The 16,353-nt window shown below is 35.2% G+C and overlaps 1 protein-coding gene across 22 annotated transcripts in view; it reads right to left on the bottom strand.

The window, feature by feature from the left end:
• The window catches only part of RAB3IP (RAB3A interacting protein), a 186,153-nt gene that overhangs the window by 11,329 nt on the left and 158,471 nt on the right, over positions 1-16,353 (bottom strand). For 19 of the 22 annotated variants that reach the window (XM_054663400.2, XM_024347945.3, XM_063785893.1 and 16 more), the window contains 4 exons: positions 9,813-9,890; positions 8,983-9,186; positions 4,002-4,130; positions 2,619-2,731 (listed from right to left, as the gene is read on the bottom strand). In XM_054663400.2, coding sequence (XP_054519375.1) covers positions 2,619-2,731; positions 4,002-4,130; positions 8,983-9,186; positions 9,813-9,890 — 524 coding nt within the window. Of the gene's footprint in view, positions 1-2,618; positions 2,732-4,001; positions 4,131-8,982; positions 9,187-9,812; positions 9,891-15,923; positions 16,059-16,353 lie in introns of those variants that run through there. The other 3 variants (XR_010148077.1, XR_010148078.1, XM_054663401.2) reach the window with 2 other exon arrangements.

The raw sequence follows: 16,353 nt of genomic DNA, 5'->3' as shown, positions 1-16,353 counted from the left end.
AGTGGGTAAAGGATATGAACAGACACTTGTCAAAAGAAGACATTTATGTAGCCAAAACACACATGAAAAAATGCTCATCATCACTGGCCATCAGAGAAATGCAAATCAAAACCACAATGAGATACCATCTCACACCAGTTAGAATGGCAATCATTAAAAAGTCAGGAAACAACAGGTGCTGGAGAGGATGTAGAGAAATAGGAACACTTTTACACTGTTGGTGGGACTGTAAACTAGTTCAACCATTGTGGAAGTCAGTGTGGCGATTCCTCAGGGATGTAGAACTAGAAATACCATTTGACCCAGCCATCCCACTACTGGGTATATACCCAAAGGATTATAAATCATGCTGCTATAAAGACACATGCACACGTATGTTTATTGTGGCACTATACACAATAGCAAAGACGTGGAACCAACCCAAATGTCCAACAATGATAGACTGGATTAAGAAAATGTGGCACATATACACCATGGAATACTATGTAGCCATAAAAAATGATGAGTTCATGTCCTTTGTAGGGACATGGATGAAGCTGGAAACTGTCATTCTCAGCAAACTATCGCAAGGACAAAAAAACCAAACACCACACATTCTCACTCATAGGTGGGAACTGAACAATGAGAACACATGGACACAGGAAGGGGAACATCACACACCGGGGACTGTTGGGGGGTGGGAGGAGGGGGGAGGGATAGCATTAGGAGATATACCTAATGCTAAATGACGAGTTAATGGGTGCAGCACACCAACATGGCACATGTATACATATGTAACAAACCTGCACGTTGTGCACATGTACCTTAAAACTTAAAGTATAATAATAATAATAATAATAATAAAATTTAAAAAAAAACTTAAACCAAATCTCTCTTCCTTCAAGAAGAGTACCTAATCATAGTTTGAATGATCTTGTCTTCCTCAAAATTCCTACAGTGCTGTGCCACTCACTTAGTCATTATCTTCACACTCTAGCTCACAAGAACCACGGCCAGAGCCACACTTCACATTTCATAAAGGAAGACAGTATCTTCCTTTAGTTTTTTCCACATGATATGCATCACCTTGGTTTCTGGCCCCATTCCCACAAGCACAATATCCTTAAACTTTGTAAACTGTTCTCTAAATCTAAACTATAATTATTTTACTAAAGATACTATAAATCCACTTTAATTTGATATCCCCATTTGTTATCATTTGATGATATCTGCACATATATGTGTGATATATAATGCAAGCACAAATTTTAAATTCTACAATAAAAACAGTTATATGCTATATTTAAAATGAGGCATGACACAGACCTTAAAAATAAGAAAACTGCTATGATTAAATTTAACTCTCCATATTTGGGGTGGAAGGATCAGAACAAAAATACTTGGGTATTTGTAGAATTTAAGAATGTAAATTCTTTCCCTAAAATTCAGAGGCCACCGTGCTACACGTGTGGCTTGAGGGAGCGAGGTGGACGTGTGGCTCACAGAGCAAACATGTGACTAGGAACCCTCCAACAAATGGTCACCTAAACAACAACATTCTGTAATCTTGCTGAGACCGTAACGTGCGTAACAGGGAATAGAAAGAAGCACACAATTCCTACAACAGCTTTAACACAGACCTATTAGTTCATCTCAACCAGTCTTTTCCTCTTCTGGCTTCAAAATAACCCTGACAGCAGTCAGTTATGCTTTCTATGAGCTCTCTCAGTCTTTCCAGTCCCCTATATTGATCTGGCTCTAAGCACTTAATAAGCATCTTTCTCAAAAGCTTTCCAAGTCATTTTTTAAACAGAAGCCAAGACACAATTATGCCACGGTTTTAGGCAAAACCTTTCATCTTTGCCAGATGTTTTAAGCACTGTTGGTTTCAGTCATTCCTCCTTATAAGACTGGATGGAAAACAAGTCTGCCCTGCTATGAAATGTGGGAGTCTTATCTCTGAAGATTTGTAATTCTCAAGTAAGACTCACATATGAAAGACAAAACTGATTATTTATTAAAGTGAGAATCCTTTATAAACACAATATGAAAAGAGAGATCTCATCAAGTCTTCTTGGTACACAGTTTTCATGATCGATAAGACTTAGTCTAACTCAGTACCTTCCCAAACTATTTTTGATGGTCACCCTCAGAGAGAAGTCTTTTATACAGAAACCCAGGACACATGGCTATACATATACGTGTAATAAAAAAAATTCTACTTATGACCCACTAAACTGATTTCACAATCCACTAATAGGTCACAATATGAGGTTAAAAACAAAAACAAAAACAAAACTCAGGTTTCTATCTCTAGTTTACCTGGATCTCTATCATATATGTATATTATTGTATTGGGTTGGTGCAAAAGTAATTGTGTGCTTGTTGCCATTACTTTCAATGGCAACAAGCACGATTACTTTTGCACCAACCTATAATTAAAAGGGCTCTCCTTTAATGCTAAATCTGAAATACTATATTCCACACTGTCTCAGGAATTTGTCTTTGGGCTACACAGACGCTTAAGAGAAATCTGAGGGAAATATAACTACATTTAAAACCAGAAAAACTAAATAACTGCAACCCATAACATTTCAAAAACTCAGTCACTTTCACAGTTCATGCACGTAAAAACCTACTTTGGTCCTCCGCATTCAACTGCAGAAGCTTTCACAAACCGGATAGGTTGTAATCCCACTGGTTCAATGCTTAGAGTATTGTTTTCCACAGCCTCCAGAACAGCTGAAGCCAACTTAAAAAAAAAGAAAAAGTACTAGATGCTATACTGGCAGAAAAATATCAGAATTGTATTCTACAGTAAATGAATTTTATAAATTATTCTTCTCCCAAGTTCCACTAGCTTGGCTTTAGCAAATGAAAAAGGAAGAAATCAGGTAATTTTGGTTTGATTTATTTTATAATCCAAACACTGTTATGAAAGGCAATTCACTTATGGTAAAATAACTTTCCTCATTATCTGGACGAGGATTCAAGGCATCAATTCCAGCCTCTGTTCACTCCTTACCCACGATTAATATCCACAGTTAATGCCACTTCAAAATGAATATCCTAAAGCTTTATTCTGCTAAATATATACAATATTTTTAAACATTGGTCATTTATACCACAGCAATATATATTAATTAGCTGCATATTTTCTGAATTTGTATTTATGTGCACAAGAGTGAGTCTACAAAAGAATTAGCTGAATTATCAAATATTAAATGCCCAGATGAAGATGGTAGCAACTAACACTAGATGAAACAGGAAAACCTCTTTAGTCTGGCAAGGTTACTAATACTGAATGGCCTACCTGAAACCAGATACAGAGCCACAATGAACAAGATATATTCATAACAAAAGTGTGAAAAATGTTCATCTTAACTTCTCCTGGTAAGCAACGTTATAATTAATGCTTGAAAGACTTAACATAAAACTCTTAGGATTAAATTTCTTATACTTTAATTGACAGGATATTTGTAGACAAACCTTTCACATGTAAGAACAAATTAAAATTACAGCTTAAAATTTTTATACTGCCTTATTTTTCTAAGGTTTTTGCATCTACTTAATCCACTTTATTTTATCCTTTTAACAATCCTGTGGCACAGGCAAAGAAGGCATTACTTTTCCTGTTTTAAAGATAAAAAATTAGATTTTTAAATCATGTACAGATAGACACAACAAATGCCTTTAACAGAGTGTGTAGAGAACTTCCCTTACACTGAACCTTGGACTGCAAATCAAGAAATAAGTCCTATCCCCCATACCTATTTAATACCTGACACCAATGCAGTACACATTTGAGTGTGAATGATCCTCTGCTCATATAAGAAAAGATGTTCAGTAACTGAATGCCAAGAAATTACCATAATTCTAGTACAGAATGGCAAAAATAGTAAAACATGACATTTTATAATAACTTATTTATGTAAGAGATATTAAAATATGTAATATGATTTAGTTTAAAAGAAGTACAGAAACAACTATAATGAATTCCTACTAAAATGAAAAAAAATTACCTCACTTTTTGAGAATGTTAAACATGGAAAGATATCTTCCTGGTAGATTTTGTCTAAGAAAGGACACGTCCTGTCCATTGTGGGCTCATCCTTCCACAATCGGAATTCATTATACAAGGATAAGTCAGCCTAACAAACCAAAGGAAAACACAAAAACATGTTTTAAAACGTATAAACATAAAAACCGCTTTACAAAACCAAAACTAATTTAAACATCACTGAAAAAAAGCTCTTGATTTAAAATAATAAATTGAACCACTCTTGGTGGTTCAATACCTGGTAGCAGTTTTCCTTTTTAAAAAATGACTCTCAAATAATACCTGGTAGCATAATACCTGGTAGCAGTTTTCCTTTTTAAAAAATGACTCTCAAATAACCAATTAGCCTTTTTCCAAGCATCATTCACTACCATGTTCAATCACACTACTATTATCCTCACTCTGAGCTCCTTCTCCCATCCCCACCAAAAATGCTGGAGTTCCTCTTAAGACACAGGTGGCACACTATTCAGAATATAATAAATGATGACAAGTCTTTTCTGAAAACAATAAAAAGGTAATTTGGAACCTAATTAATTATAGTGTCTGAATAAACTGAGACTGGCTGAACTGTGAAACCTAGTTTGGGATCAAAAATGACACTAATTGTTCTACTATAACTTGAAGGCATTCCAAAAAGAAATGTCAAAATGTTATTGCATAACCAACAGGATTAAAAAAAAAAGAATATGTAAAGCCTTCTAAACTACCTTAAAATACAACATTTATTTAGATATTTTTGACATATTTTTGGCATCCAGTAACTACCATCTTAGGCATCAATAATAATCCACTGCTGGCACCTGCCTTCCTATTCACTCCTCCAGCTGTCCCTCTCTTTCTCACCTCCCTAATAAATTTTCCCCAAGTATTCTTCCCTACAGATTCTCAGATTCCCTCAGTCCAGCTCAATAGCATCTGCTGAAATACAAAGTTGCACTGACATCAGCCACCCAAACTAGAGCAGTCTCCCCCATCCTACAGCTCTAAGCTGCTCTTGTCCACAGGCACTGGATACACCATAAATGATGCACTGACTACAGCTACAGACTGCCTCTAGGATAGCTCAATCAGATGTGCAAGTAGTCTACAAAAATGTAACATAGAGCTGAGTGTAGCCAAGCCTTCCTACAGACTTCCTTTTAAGGTGTATAAGGGCAATCTCCATGTGAATATTTTTTTCAGCCCAATTCATAAATTCCTTGAATCAAAGCAAAAGCAACAGGATAAATAATATTAGCATATAAGCAATACTTACATTTTCAAATGCATTTTCTTTGTAAAGTTACTGAGAAAAAGGACACTTCCTCGATTCCATTTATCTTCTAAGTAAGACTCTTTAATCTTTGTTCCTAATTCACTTACCTCCTGGCTCTAATAAGAGATGTCACATCTCCAATTTAACAGTCTGTTTAATATTAACTTCTCAAATGTATTTGTTCCCAACATATATTGATTTATATGAGCACACACTAATGACCTAAGTCTGTTACTCTTTCTTAAGAAAGATGCAAATTTATTCCCTATTTAATAAATGGTGCTGGGGAAACTGGCTAGCCATATGTAGAAAGCTGAAACTGGATCCCTTCCTTATACCTTATACAAAAATCAATTCAAGATGGATTAAAGACTTACATGTTAGACCTAAAACCATAAAAACCCTAGAAGAAAACCTAGGCAATACCATTCAGGACATAGGCATGGGCAAGGACTTCATGTCTAAAACACCAAAAGCAATGGCAACAAAAGCCAAAATTGACAAATGGGATCTAATTAAACTAAAGAGCTTCTGCACAGCAAAAGAAACTACCATCAGAGTGAACAGGCAACCTACAAAATGGGAGAAAATTTTTGCAACCTACTCATCTGACAAAGGGCTAATATCCAGAATCTACAATGAACTCAAACAAATTTACAAGAAAAAAACAACCCCATCAAAAAGTGGGCGAAGGATATGAACAGACACTTCTCAAAAGAAGACATTTATGCAGCCAAAAGACACATGAAAAAATGCTCATCATCACTGGCCATCAGAGAAATGCAAATCAAAACCACAATGAGATACCATCTCACACCAGTTAGAATGGCAATCATTAAAAAGTCAGGAAACAACAGGGGCTGGAGAGGATGTGGAGAAATAGGAACACTTTTACACTGTTGGTGGGACTGTAAACTAGTTCAACCATTGTGGAAGTCAGTGTGGTGATTCCTCAGGGACCTAGAACTAGAAATACCATTTGACCCAGCCATCCCATTACTGGGTATATACCCAAAGGACTATAAATCATGCTGCTATAAAGACACACGCACACGTATGTTTATTGCGGCATTATTCACAATAGCAAAGACTTGGAACCAACCCAAATGTCCAACAATGATAGACTGGATTAAGAAAATGTGGCACATATACACCATGGAATACTATGCAGCCATAAAAAATGATGAGTTCATGTCCTTTGTAGGGACATGGATGAAACTGGAAATCATCATTCTCAGTAAACTATCGCAAGAACAAAAAACCAAACACCGCATATTTTCACTCATAGGTGGGAATTGAACAATGAGAACACATGGACACAGGAAGGGGAACATCACACTCTGGGGACTGTTGTGGGGTGGGGGGAGGGGGGAGGGATAGCATTGGGAGATATACCTAATGCTAGATGACGAGTTAGTGGGTGCAGTGCACCAGCATGGCACATGTATACATATGTAACTAACCTGCACATTGTGCACATGTACCCTAAAACTTAAAAGTATAACAATAATAATAATAAAAAAAAAGAAAGATGCAAATTTATAAAAAGAAAAAAAGAAAAGAAAAAGGACATAAACCCCAAAGCAGGTAAGTGGTATTCTAAGGAAAGATTCTAGTTTAAAGGCTGTAATTTAAACCATTTATTAAGAGCTGACTCTGCCAGGAACCACCGTAAGCACTTTACAAACATTTAATCCTCACAACTGTGCAAGACAGATATTGTGATTGCCATTTGTAATTTGCCGGAGATTGCATAGCAAGAAAGCAGTAAAGTCCGAATTCAAATCTAAGTGGCTTGATCCCAAAGCCTTGCACTGGGCATGTATGTCTGCATGCATGCATGTGTATTTTAAATGTTTACAGAAGACATGTTGCTAATGTCATAACTGAGTGCCCCATCATATTTTCTACAAAAACACGGACATGCTTAATTTTCTTCCAGATTGTTACATATTTTTCTAAGACTTACACAGGTCAAATTTATGTAATTCCTTTGCCTAGTAAGACTTTTTGACAAGTTTTTCATGAAACATCAGAATATAACACATACCCGAAGAGCAAAGGTTATTATTTTGAAGTTATATGCTGCCTATGCACATTTTAAGGGATTTCAAAAACTAAAAATGAATCTTTACCATGTTCCATGAGAAGACACTTATAATTTTGTTAGTGTAAATAGGGGGGAAAATACATAATTACTTACACATACTGAGTAAGAAACACCAAAAATACAAGTTGTACCAGGCAATTAAAATTGCTAAATTCCAAAGAATTAGAATTAAAGTTAGGACAAAGAAGTTTCTTAAATATTTAACAGAAACCAATGTGAATTTTGGATTTGGTTACATTCAGATTTAACCAAGTATTGAACTTCTCTCTTACCAGCATCTTTTTTATTGATAATTCGTCAAAATGCAATTCAATTAAAACAGGTTAACATTGGTTATTCCATTTAATAAACTCCTGGCTTCCATACAAAAATTTAACAAGCACACACATTTCTTCAAGATTAATGATGGACTTGAATTTAACAATGTAAAAGATGGCTTCTAAGAAGAAATGGGAAAGCTTCATAAATTATTGATCAATCCTCTTAGAAATGCATTCTCACAGTATACAATGATTAAAAATTTTTACTCTGAACAGCTCAAAATATTTATATATTATTTCAGTTATCTTTGTAACATATCTTTTAAAATAAGACTATTATTATTATTATGATTTTGAGACAGAGTTTCGCTCTTGTTGCCCAGGCTGGAGTGTGATGGTGCAATCTCAGCTGACCGCAACCTCCGCCTCCCAGGTTCAAGGGATTCTCCTGCCTCAGCCTCCTGAGTAGCTGGGATTATAAGCATGAGATACCATGCCCAGCTAATTTTATATTTTTAGTACAGATGGGGTTTCTCCATGTTGGTCAGGTTGGTCTCGAACTCCCAACCTCAGGTGATCCTCCGGCCTTGGCCTCCCAAAGTGCTGAGATTACAGGCATGAGCCACCATGCCCGGCCCATTATTTCGTTTTTAAATTTTTAATTGTTATGGATACATGATAATGGTAGCCTTACATAGTTGTAAGCGTCTGAATAACAGACTGGCTGAACTGTGAAACCTAATTTGGGATCAAAAATGACACTAATTGTTCTACTATAACTTGAAATTTCACTTAGCAAAATGTCTTCCAGCCTTATGTCATTGTAAGGCTACCATTATTTCTATTTTTTTGTTGCTTAATTATCTAAATTAACTCTAGGACTCCCTTGCTGACATAAAATTCTTTCTCTCTGAATTTAAATAAAAGCAATGTATTGATCTTTAAGAAAATCATCTTATTTTCACATATTTCTTATATCCATACTTTGTAAGCGCACTCTAGCAATAAATTTTGACTAGCCAGATCATTAAAGCCACCCACTCTCCTCTAGACAACACATGACAGTTTCCTCCCTTAATGAAATACTGAGATTAAGAAACTTACCAAGTTTCCAGCAGGTACTCCAAGGTCAGCCAGGTAGAAAATGGAACTGAAGAATCCCTGAAAGCAGCCAGCTCTAGATAAAGCCTCCCCCATCTTAATACTGCATTATTTTGTACTAAAAATTTTGCTGGCAAAAATGATAACTGACACCTCAGTGATGAGAATTAACAAGTATCAACAGAGTCAGAGGGGACAGTCCTTGATGAGTTACCTCTTTGCAGTCTTTTACAATTGGCTGTATCACACTGAGGTCCTGATGACTGCCACTCATAGCACTGCTTGTGCTTTTATTTCTTGTATGCCCCTTTTTAAAAGGTGTCTTTCCACCTGGCAAAGGCTCCTGCGTAGGTGATGTTGGAGAACTGGACAATACAAGTGTCTTCAATGCAGCTACTTCAGCTTGAAGTACATCAATCTTGGAAAGAAATCAACATAGTCACATACATTAAATACGTTTCATGACATATGCAGCTAAATATTAGCAATCTGGTCAAAACACTTTCAAAGATGAAAGGTAAGTTTAATTTGTATTTCCTGTGGAGTAATAAAAAGAAACTAAAATCAAGTTTTTTGATGTTTCCATATGGTTTGGATTCATCTATTATTAACAACGTCAAATGAAACTGTGAAAATTACCAAAATATCTAACATTTATGTGAATTTTCAAAATCTTCAAAATATAATAGTTTATGATTAGTTGTAGAAGTTCACTCCTAAAACAGTAAAATCTAATAACATTTAGGTGGCTTTTCTCAGTGAATTTAAAAACTAAGTATTAACATTAAAATGTGATTCTATAATCCTTTGGATAATTCATGTGATTTACAAGGTTTTAAATCATTTGGTTCTCATATAAATGGACATGAAATGTTTACTATTAATTATACCTACATAGTAGCTATTTTCTTCTATTTTTCTGTAGTTTCCAAATTGAAAACAAGCACTACTTTACGATCAGAACAAAATCCAACAGATGTTAAGGTATCTTTAAAACAGTTATCACAAATTTATTTTATACTATTAAGAGCTGCAAAAACTCACTTTTCCTTGTGCTTCTTTTAGCTGTTTTTCTGCTGTTGCCTGCTTGATATTTGCTTCTCTCACCATTTTATGAGCTTCCTGAAAAAGTTAACATCTCAAATTTTAGAAACAAAGTAGCATTTGTTTTCAAAAAGCTCTTGCCAAATGTTTACGATTGAAGCAAAGATATACTACCAAAAGTTAGCCTGAAGATAAGTATTCAATGTCAACTATGGAAGCAGCAGTTGACAACAGAGACAAACTATGAGACATTAGGAATAGGTGCCTTCTTTTAGGACCTATTACCACTGAGGCAGCCAAGTTGAGATCAATCATCCTGATAAATACTTGCGTAAGGACTGTGAATGTGACAAAGGCAAACAATGACCAATGTGTCAAAGCCAACTCCTTTGCAGTCAGCTTTTTATAATGTGGTCACTATATATGTTCTTATTAGTCAAAGCAAAGACATACAGGAGGGACAAGTAAAAACATTAACACACCAATAATGTTGCAGTTTATAGTAATGACAGCTAAGAAGCCTTAGAGCTTTCAATAAAAACATTCCCAAAATTTTATTATGTGACAATTTTGTGAAGAGCAACCTAAAAAGGCAAATCAGTTTACCCTTTAATAGAGTTTTAATCTTCTAGTACCACAAATATGAAACTCTAGGTATTTAATTCCTTTTTATTCATATAATGTTTATTCATGAGACATTTACTCACGTCATCTCCTTGTGAGGTACTGCTCCAGATGCTGATTACGTACTGGGAAAGGACAAAGTCCCTGCTCTTAAGGAGCTTACATTCTGATTATATGTATTAACCAAATAAAACATCGGAATAAGAATTGCGGGTTTTATTCTAAATGCAATATGAAGCCTTACAGTTTTTTTAAGGAAGACATGATCATTTGATTTTTAAAAGATTATGCCCTTGTATAGAATAATCCCTGTAAGGGATTAAGAATGGACTGGAAGCATATATAGGGTGCTTGAGATAGTCCCCCGAGATTTAAGAACTTACGTTTTAGAACTTTAGTTTACAATTTATCAGAGGAAGGAAGGAAATGAGCTTCAAAGATATTTAATGAATAGTTTGACAATGGCACCCTCACTAGATCTGTCAAAATGCACAGTGGTAGAATGGAAAGGTGGAAGTTCTTTACATCAGAGTTTGACTGTTTGTTTCCCATTTGTTCATTAGCTTTTACAGTATTATAACATTGCAGTTTGTGTGTGCCCATGAATGTGAATTTGCAGCTTATACTAGTTTAAATAGGAGAATCTTTACTATCAATGATTTATAGCAAAATGTTATTAACCATGAAGATATTCCATGCACTATTATTCTGGCTATCTTGGCAAAGTCCTTAAGAGCTGTCAAATTTAATGAGTTAAATATTCTCCTTTTAAAAATAACAAATGTTTCAGATTTGCTGAATTTTTCTGGGACAAGTGGCTGTCAACACAAAACTATCTGGCAATGTTTTAAAAATAATAAACACAGCTAATCTGACCCTTCAAGATAAGTAACATTTTAACTTTAAATGAAAAAGTAATTCACACTATGGAGAGAATAGTTGACTAAATTTTTGGAAATGGACTCTGTTTTCATTAATAGTGGATTATGCAATTTGTACCAAACCTCCAACGGAGAACGATTAGAAAAGCTAGATAAGTTTTTTGTTTGTTTTTAAAATGTGTTTGAAGGTATTTGAGAACAAAATAGTGAAGTAAACTTAGAGTAATGTGAAATTTTAGGTGACTTTTCCACTACAGACATAAGGGTTACAGTGAAAAGGTATAACATACATATAATTGGAGCCCCAAAAGGAAAGATGAGCACTAGACTGGGGCAGGATCAGTTGCTAAAAAGATGACATGCAGAATTTTTACAGAATTTTTTAAAAATTGACAAAAAACATCAAAAGGTAGACTCAAAAAAAGTTTGAAAATTTTCCATCACACTGCCCTTCCAAAGCTGAAAATGATATAAGTATCACCTATACCAGGAGTCGGTAAACTTTTTCTGTAAAGAGTCAAACACTATGTATACATATACAGCCTCACCTGCAACTCCTCAGCTCTGCTGTTGCAATATGAAAGCAGCCATAGACAACACACAAATTAGTGTGGCTGTTTTAATAAATATTTATGAACACTGAAATATACATATCATTTTGTTTTTCTTTTAGCATATCCAGCACCTCTCAGTTACCTTTTTTTTGGAGGGGAGGTGGTGAGCAAACAAGATCTACCTTCTTAGCAAATTTGTAACATACAATATAGTCGTGCTGTACATTGGGTCTTCAGAATTTATCTATCCTGCATAACTGACACTTTGTACCAATGACCGACATCTCCCGTTTCTCCCACTTTCCAGCCCCTGACAACCACCAATCTACTCTGTGCTTCTATGAGCTCGACTATTTTAGATTCCACATATAAGTGAGATAATGTAGCATTTGTCTTTCTGTCTTGCTTATTTCACTTAGCAAAATGTCCTCCAGGTTCGCTCATGTTGTTGCAAAAGGCAGGATTTCCATTTTAAGACTGAGTAGTATTCATATACACACACATACCCCCCACATTTTCTTTATCCATTCATCAATAGACATATAACTTGTTTCCATAACTTTGCTACTGTGAATAATGCTGCAATGAACATGGAAGCACAGATAACTCATCAGGATAGCAATTTTCTTTTGGATATATATCTGGAAGTGGGATTGCTGGATCATGCAGTAGCTTTATTTTTAATTTTTTGAGCAGAAACTTCCATACTGTTTTCCATAATGGCTGTACCAATTTACATTCCCACCAATAGCGGACAAGTTCCTTTTCTCCACATCCTTGCCAACATTTACTATCTTTTGTATTTTGATAATAGCCATTCTAACCAGTGTGGGGTGCTATCTCATTGGGGAGTGACTGGCATTTACCTGATGATTACTGATGCCGGGTACCTTATCATATACCGGTTGGCCATTTGTATGTCTTCTTAGGAGAAATGTCTATTTAGGCCCCTAGCCCATCTTTCAATTGGGTTGTTTTTTGCTACTGCATGCCTTATATACTTTGGATATTAATTCCTTATCAGATACACGGTTTGCAAATGTTTTCCCATTCAGTATGCCGCTTCTTCATTTTGTTGACTGTTTTTTGCTGGGCAGAAGCTTTTTAGTTTGATGTACTCCCACTTGTCCATTCTGTTTTTGTTGCCTGTGCTTTTGGTGTCACATCCAAAAAAATCACTGCCCAGACCAATGTCAAGAAGCTTTCTCCTTGTTTCTTCTGAGTTTACAGTTTCAGGTCTTATGTGTAAGTCTTTAATTCATTTGAATTGATTTTTCTTTATGGTGCGAGATCAGGGTCTAATTTCGTTCATTTGCATGTGGATATCCAATTTTCTCAGCAGCATTTATTGATAAGACTATCTACTCCCCACTAGGTGTCCTTAGCATTTTTGTTGAGGGTTAGCTAACCAAAAATGTGTCATTTCTGGGCTCTCTATTCTCTTCTATTGGTCCACATGTCTGTTTTTATATCAGTGCCATACTGTTTTTACTGCTGTAACTTTGTCATGTACTTTGAAATCAGGAAGTGTGATGCATCCAGCTTTATTTTTCTTGCTCAAGATTACTTTGGGGCTGGGCATAGTGGCTCACGCCTGTAATCCCAGCACTTTGGGAGGCTGAGGCAGGTAGATCACCTGAGGTCAGGAGTTCAAGACCAACCTGGCCAACATGGTGAAACCCGTTTCTACTAAAAATACAAAAATTATCTGGGCGTGGTGGTGCACACCTGTAATCCCAGCTACTCAGGAGGCTGAGGCAGGAGAAAAGCTAGAACCCAGGAGGCGGAGGTTACAGTGAATCAAGATCGCACCATTGCACTCCAGCCTAGGCAACAGAGCAAGACTCCATCTCAGAAAAAAAAAAAAAATTACTTCGGCTATTAACGTCTTTTGTAGCTCCATATGAATTTCCTACTTCTGTAAAAAATGCCATTGGGATTTTCACAGGGATTGCATTGTATCTGTAAATCACTTGGGTAGAATAGACATTTTAACAGTATTAATTCTTCCAACCAATGAACACAAATCTCTTTCCATCTGTGTCTTAATTCCCTTCATTAATTGTATTATAATTTTCAGTATACAAGTCTTTTTGCCTCTTTGGTTAAGTTTATTCCTGAGTATTTTATTCTTTTTGATGCTTTTTGACACTGAAATCATGAGATTGTTCTCTTAAATTCCTTTTCAGGTAACTGGTTGTCCATGTATAAAAACATCATTAATTTTTGTATCCTGCAATCCTATCAAATTCATTTATTAGTTCTAACTTTTTTGTTGTTGAATCTTTAGGATTTTCTACACTTGTGATCATGTCATCTGCACACAGAGATTATTTCTTCCTTTCCAATTTGGTTGCCTTTTCTTTTTCTTGACTGATTGCTCTAACATTCCAGAACTGTGCTGTACAGAAATGGTGAAGAGTGGGCATCCTTGTCTTATACCAGATCTTAGAGGAAAAGCTTTCAATTTCCCCCATTGATTATGATTGTTAGCTATGGGTTTCCATATATGGTCTTTATTGTCTTAAAGTAAGTTCCTATATCTATTTTGTTGAGAGTTTTAGCATAAATGAATGTGGAATTTTGTCAAATGCTTTTTCTGCTTCTATTAAGATTATAATGTATATTATTATATCATTCTATTACTGTGGTTTATCACACTGATTGATTTGCCTATGTTGATGCATCCTTGCATCCCAGGGACAAATCCCATTTGATCACAGTGTATAATCCTTTTAATATGTTACTGAATTTGATTTTCTAACATTTTATTAAGGGCTTCTGCACCTATGTTCATTGAGAATACTGGCCCACAGTTTTTTCCTTGTGGTACATTTACTTTGGTATCAGAGTGATATTGGCCTCATAAAATGAGTTTGGAAGGGTTCCCTCTTCTATTTTTGTAAGAGTGTAAAAAGAATTGGCACTGATTCTTCTTTGAATGTTTGGTAGAATTTACCTGTGAAGCCATCTAATCTTGGGCTTTTTTGTTTCTACTTCTTGATTCCATTTTCCGGAATTTGATTCCAGAAAACTGAGTCAGTTTCTAGGAATTTATCTATTTCTTCTAGATTATCCAATTGATTGGCATGTGGTTCATAAAAGTCACTTATGATCTTTTTTATTTCTGAAGCATCCATTGTAATACCTCCTCTTTCATTTCTGATTTGAGTCCTCTCTTTTCTTGGTTTGTCTAGCTAAGGGTTTTTATTTTTTTCAAGAAACAAACTCAGGTTTTCTTAATATTTTCTATTATTTTCCTATTCTCTATTTCTACTCTGATCTTTGTTATTCCCTTCCCTCTGCTAAGTTTGGACTTAGTTTGTTCTCCTTCTAATTCCTTGAGGTATAAAGTTAGGTTGAGATTGTTCTTCTTTTTTAATGTAGGCCTTTATCCCTCTTAGTACTGCTTTTTCTGCATCTCTTAAGTTTTGGTACGTTGTGTTTTCAGTTTTATTCGTCTCAAGAAACTTTTCAAGTTCCCTTTTGATTTTTTGACTCAAAGGTTGTTCAAAAGGATATCATTGTTTAGTTTCCACATATTTGAGTTTTCCTGTTTTCTATTATTGATTCCTAATTGAATTCCACTGTGAGTGGAAAAGATTCTTAGAATGATTTTGATCTTCTTAAATTTGAGACTTGTTTTGTGACCTAACATGAACTATACTGGAGAATGTTTCATGTGCACCTGAGAAGAATGTATATTCTTTTGCTGTTGTGTTAGAAGTTCCATACGTATCTGTTAGATCCATTTGGTCTATAGCGTTATGCAGTTCTGCTGTTTCCTTATTAATTTTCTGTCTGAATAATCTACTCATTAGAGAGACTGCGGTATTGAAGTCACCTATTATTAATGTATTACTGTATCAGCCTTCAGATCTGTCAGTTTGTTTTACACATTTAGGTGCTTTGATGTTGGGTGCATATATACAGTCATGCACCACATAACATTTCAGCGAACAATGGACTGCATATATGACAGTGGTCCCATAAAATTATACCATATTTATTTTTACTTTACTTTTTCTATGTTTAGATACGTAAATATTTACCATTGTATCACAAGTGCCAACAGTATTCAGTATAGTAACATGTTGTACAGGTTTGTAGCCCAGGAGCAATAAGCAATATCATATAGCCAAGGTGTGTAATAGGCTGTACCATCTAGGTTTTACCACATCTTGGTTTGTGTAAGTATACTCTACCGATTTCTGCACGATGAAATCTATAATGACAAAATAATGATTTAAAATAGGGAAAGATGTATCTTATATTAGACCAACAGATGTGTGAGTTATCAGCAGTATTAGATCTATTTTTGAAAATGGAACTTAGACCAGACCTTCATCTGGATAATAAACTGTTAAAACAAGATCTTCTAAAATAAAGTAACATTCAATCACACTCCTCTCACTAAGTATATATAAAACGTGTGTGTATAACTGTTTTAATGAGAATATTTTTGTACCATAATAAAAATGT

This window comes from Pan troglodytes, chromosome 10 (genome assembly GCF_028858775.2).
Source record: "Pan troglodytes isolate AG18354 chromosome 10, NHGRI_mPanTro3-v2.0_pri, whole genome shotgun sequence".
In the NCBI taxonomy this organism is placed as follows: Eukaryota; Metazoa; Chordata; class Mammalia; order Primates; family Hominidae; genus Pan; species Pan troglodytes.
Note: the sequence above shows the minus strand (reverse complement) of the source record. Positions and strands in the feature narration are given on the sequence as shown.